The sequence below is a fragment of the Rhinopithecus roxellana genome, chromosome 2, assembly GCF_007565055.1.
Source record: "Rhinopithecus roxellana isolate Shanxi Qingling chromosome 2, ASM756505v1, whole genome shotgun sequence".
Taxonomy (NCBI): domain Eukaryota; kingdom Metazoa; phylum Chordata; class Mammalia; order Primates; family Cercopithecidae; genus Rhinopithecus; species Rhinopithecus roxellana.
The window spans coordinates 167,450,576-167,455,838 of NC_044550.1; the positions used below are offsets into that span (position 1 = coordinate 167,450,576).

The 5,263-nt window shown below is 52.7% G+C and overlaps 1 protein-coding gene across 1 annotated transcript; it reads right to left on the reverse strand.

The window, feature by feature from the left end:
• Window positions 1–1,330: 1,330 nt before the first annotated feature.
• On the reverse strand, window positions 1,331–3,926 carry DRD5 (dopamine receptor D5). Its single transcript, XM_010357591.1, has 2 exons — window positions 3,827–3,926; window positions 1,331–3,636 (listed from the first exon to the last, which is right to left on the reverse strand). Exon 2 carries the CDS (start codon window positions 3,315–3,317, stop codon window positions 1,881–1,883), a length of 1,437 nt encoding a protein of 478 aa, XP_010355893.1. The 5' UTR covers window positions 3,318–3,636; window positions 3,827–3,926; the 3' UTR covers window positions 1,331–1,880.
• Window positions 3,927–5,263: the final 1,337 nt, after the last annotated feature.

Here is a 5,263-nt window from a genome sequence, read left to right on the forward strand (position 1 = left end):
CAGGTATTGAACCTGGGTTTGCTGAACTTATTTCACCAGAGACCCCTTCCATTAACATCTGCATCACAAAGCACAATTGGGTAAACAGTGATCTAGTATAAGTGTTTCCATTTACAGACACAGATGGAAAATGAGGCCCAGAAAAGTTAATTGACTCATTCAAGGTCACGCGACCATCTCCTGAATCCTAGAGCTGTGTGCTTTTCACTGCTCCTAATGTTGCCTAATGGTTTGCTTAGCTATCCGTTCACAGGAGGTCAGAAACTGAACACGGACCTCAGATTCCAGTATCATTTTGACTAAATTATATATAAAAATTGACATACTGAATAGGATTTGCTTTCAATCTCACTGTTCCAGAAATAGTCATTCATTCAACAAATATTTATTAAGCATTATGTGCCAGGAACTGCACATTTTGCAGTGATCAAAATATGGCTGCACAGAAGACTGACAATAAAATTATCCTTAAAGAGATCAAAATTGATTGAACTGTCCTTGATAAAACTGCTTCAAAGCAGGGACTTGCAAGAAATTGCATATTCTCATTTCATTTGCTTCCATTAATAGTGCTCACATTTAGATCTGATGGTAATAATATGCTCTCAACTGGTGTGGGTCTGGAATAAAACACTCCCCTTGACTGTCCACACTGCAGAGAGCAAAAACAAAATGATTGGAGTCAGCTGGGCTTTTCTATTGAGCACCTCGACCTACAGATTTTCCAATTTCAAGTTCATTCACATTTCATCTCTGGCTTCTACATTTTAGTTAAAAAGCATTTCCCTATTTTGCTATTGTCCACTAAGGAAAATGCCTATTTAAAAATAGCGTTTCTTTTTTAAAGCATCTTGATTCACACATTTCAAAGCTCTTCAGAAAACACGATTTCTCAAAAGCCATGTCATTCTAAAACATGCTATAGATTTCAGACGGAGAAAGATTCAAGGTATTATTCTACATGATCTTTTCAATGAACTGATCGCAACTGTCTAGGAATCAGGAGAGTTGTCTTGTGTTACTTCAAAACAGATTCCAAATGAGGAAGAAAAAAAAAAATCTGGGCTTGAGAAGATCTAATGCCATGCCATTGAATCCAGGTTTCAGCACAGAGCCAACACGTGTATAAGTAATAAAAAGAAACCTGAGAAAACAGAAGCTCCTCAAGGTCCTTTGCCCTGGTGTATCTTCAAGGCCAAACTGTAAAGAGAATAAGCATGTACTTCCAGACCCAGCAAATATCTTCTTTGCATTTTAAGGATGCACTCATGATTTTTTCGGAAGCAATCCTGAAACCCAGTGTAACAAAGCAAAGACAGTCACTGCATAATACAAATAATTTGTGTTTATTAGACACCAGAATAAATCAGAGAGACTTCTTCAGCTATGGTGAAGAGACACCCACCAGCACAGAGAGAAGAAATGACATGAGCACAGAGTCACGGGAATCCAGACACAGGAAAGCTGTGCTCCCACCGCATCACTGCACACACACACAAACTGCTGTTTAAAAATCAATTCAAACACAAACAAGTGACTGAACAAGCCATTAGTTTAAAAGGGGAGGGGAGAGCATATTTTTTAAAGACCAAGTATCACTTGTTTTTTTTTTAAAGGACGCAGCACCATACTCTCTTCTCTAATAGGATCATTGGTCCATCTCTGGTAGGCTGGGTATATTTGACTGAGTTTATTGCAACCGCTTCCGCCAATTCTTTGAACTACCAATCAATGGGGTGAGGTTTCTAAGCACATGAGCTACTGCACAGAAACACATGATAAAGGGAGAAGCACTGGAAAGGCATGTATTTGCGTGTGTGTGCATGCTTGTCAGTGTCTGTGCAGTTATGTAGATCCATGAGGGGGTTTCTTAATGCAATTTAATGGAATCCATTTGGGGTGAAAGGTGTTATTTTGCCTAAAGAAATCTCCCCCTCGCAGTCCAGCTCCCAGATAGACTCTGCAACAGGGTCACCATCTGGGGATGTCTGATAGATTTGGGACATGCGATCGAAAGGACCCTCCTCCTCCTCATCGTTGTCCACCTCCGGGTCGCTGGGGGTAACAGCGTTGGGCATCATGTGGATGTAGGCAGCTGCGATTTCTTTGTGGAAGACGGTGTCTTGGTTGTAGGAGATGAGCTCATTGCTGATGTTCACCGTCTTCACCGGCGTGCGGGAGCAGACGTGGCTGCACCCCAGCAGCTGGGCAAACACCTTCCGGAAGTCGGCATTGAAGGCATAGATGATGGGGTTGAGTGAGGAGTTGGCCCAACCGAACCAGACGAAGACGTCGAAGGTGGTCTCACTGACGCAGGGGAAGCCGGCCGGAGGGCCTTCCCGGTGTCCACTGCAGAAAGGGACCATGCAGTTAAGGATGAAGAAGGGCAGCCAGCAACACACGAAGACCCCCATGATCACGGACAGGGTCTTGAAAACCTTGGTCTCCTTCTTGATGGAAGCGCGCAGGCTGGTGTCGGGTGCGCAGGCTGCGCTGCTCCGGCAGCTCTGCGCGTGCTCTGCTGCCCTCTCCAGGGAGGAAATCCTGCGGATCTGCACCTGGGCGATGCGGTAGATGCGCGTGTAGGTCACGATCATGATGGCCACGGGGATGTAGAAGCTGACGAGCGAGGAAGAGATGGCGTAGGTTCGATTCAGGCTGGAGTCACAGTTCTCTGCCCTCACGTAGGGTTCCCAAACGTCCTCCTCCCAGGGCGTCCAGTTGGCCAGGTTGTTAGTCAGGTCCAGCCCGCCCCAAGAGCCCGTCTGGTCCCTGTGCCAGTTGAGCTGGACCGGAATGAAGGAGATGAGGATGGACAAGGTCCAGGCCAGGCCGACGATGACCAAGGCCATGCGCTGGGTCATCTTGCGCTGGTACCGGAAGGGCCTAGAGATGGCCCAGTAGCGGTCCACGCTGATGACGCACAGGTTCAGGATGGAGGCTGTGGAGCACATGATGTCGAAGGCCACCCAGACGTCGCAGAACGCTCCAAAGGGCCAGTAACCGGCCACCTCGGCGACTGCCTTCCAGGGCATGACCAGCAGCGCCACGAAGAGGTCTGACACGGCCAGAGACACGATGAAGACGTTGGTCATCTTGGCGCGCAGGTGGCGGCTCCGCACGATGGCTGCGCACACCAACACGTTGCCCAGCAGGGTCCAGATGATGAGTAGGGTCAGCAAGCAGGCGGTGACCACCTGTGCGGGCCCTAGTGGCGGTGCCCCCGCCGAGCCCCCCACGGTGTTCCCCTGCGCCAGCTGCTGGTGCAGCGCGAACTGCCCCGGGTAGGCAGTGCCGTTGCTCCCTGGCGGCAGCATTTCGGGCTGGGCTGGAGGGGCGGTCTGTGGGCGGTCCCAATTTCAGCCCTGCGACCCCCAGGCAGCCCCATGGGACACCCCAAGGATGCTCCCCCTCAGCCAAGGGACCCTCGAGCCCCAGAGGGCGCTCACCATGAGCTGCGCCGGGCCCCGGAGCGCGCGGGGACTTCTCTTGCCTCCTGAAGCTCCTCTGGCTCGGTGGAGGTGGCGCGCCCCTCCAGTCTTAGCGCTGGGGACAGGAAGCGGCTGGTGCCCGCTGACAGCCAGGGCTGTTCTAGGGAGTCTGCAGCGCGCCGGACGGCAGCGGCAGCGGCTGTGTCTAGTTCAGAGCGAGAGAAGAGAGCGAGCCGCCACTGAGGGGCTGGGGCAGGCAGCCGCGGGCGCCCGGCTGGCACTGCGGCGCTGCAGCGGTCCCTGGCCGCTCCCGGGCCCCGCGTCCCGCCCCCAGCGCCTCCGCGCTCAGCTCTCTCGAGCTCCCGCCCCACCTGTGCCTTGGCGACCTCGCTCACCGCGCTCGGCGCCCCAGAATTTACGGGAGATCCCGCAGGTCTGAGGGGCGCCCCAGCGCCAGACCCTAGCCCCGGGCCGGGGAAAATTCTCCCCGGGAAGACCGAACGGCGCTTGGCGCAGCCCTGGAGCCCTAGCCCTGGCCACGCTTGGGGAACAAGAGGTGGGGTAGGGAGGGGGACGCGAGGGCTTCCGGAGGAGGAAAGAGCATTTGAAGAGTAAAGGGGGCGGCCTTGGATTGCCCACAGACCTGAGTCCCAATCCGGACTTTATTCCCAGCTCTGCAACTTTGAGGGCCCTACAAAACTTTACCCGGCCTTGGTTTCCTTCTCCGCAGTGTGGGATAATGAATGATTCCTACTCCTGGGACCGTGTCAGAACTCGGGGAAGCCATCTAGGACGAGGTGTCCGGTAGACAGTGTCTCCTAGGAACAGGTTCCCGCTTCCCCCAGCCCCTCCCTCAACACCCTGAGGTTGGGGCTCCACCTGACCTCTTGGGAGACTGTCCTTTTCCCACCACCGCCCTAAATCCTTGAGCAATTTTTCCCTTGGGGAATAATTTGGGATGAACCCAGAAGACAAGAAGAGGAAGAGAGTACCCCAGAGAGTTGGAAGCCTCTTCTTTGCAGGGCACTTTTACAGTCTTTCTCTTTTTCAACCTTGAGAGGGATGGATAAATAGCTCAGTGTCAACAGAAAAGAAACTGAGGGGGCCCAAAACCCAAACTGAAAAAAAAGAATGATGGCAAACAATAAAGAGGGCAAACTGTTCCTGAGCTCTGAGCGCACCTTCCAACTGGTAAGTTGCATTTGTGAAGTGTTTTGGCCTCTGCTGGCATTAAGCTCAGCTGAAGGCAGCTGGGAGAGAAAGGGATGTGACAGCAGTCAGCTGCACAGCTCCATCTGGGACCTGCTGGCCTAGACACCTGCAGCACGGTGAGGTCTAGAAACAGACTGGACTTTCTCCTCCCTTCCTAGTCTCCTCCTGCACCAAACACACCTGCACCCTGGACCAATACCTGCAAGTGGCCCAGCTTCTCAGACTTAGGCTGCTCAGCCTACACAGTCCCTTCCCCCAACCTCCTTCCCGTTCAGTGCTTTCTGCCGCTGGAGAGGGTAAGACCATCTGTCCAGGTGCCTAAACCTGAAACCGAAGGACCATTCTCACCTCCTGTCTCTCCTCATCTTCTGGGAGCTGGACCACTCCTCTCGCCACTGACATCCCTGTCCAGAACTGTGCCTCCTCCACCCTGTTTGATGGTGGCACTCTCCTGGCCTCCAGGCTCTGCCCTGAGCCTCAGAGCAGGCAGTGATCTTTCCTGAATGTGACTATGCTCATGTCACTCCCCAGATGAAACACCCTCAGTATGCTTCATGATCAGCTCCCTGTGGCCCCTGTTCCTGGCCCGGCATGCAAGGTCTTTTCCTCCTCTTGCCCTC

Bases quoted from the DNA above. Each gene is read 5' to 3' on its own strand.
- DRD5 (XM_010357591.1), bottom strand. From the start codon at position 3,317: ATGCTGCCGCCAGGGAGCAACGGCACTGCCTACCCGGGGCAGTTCGCG.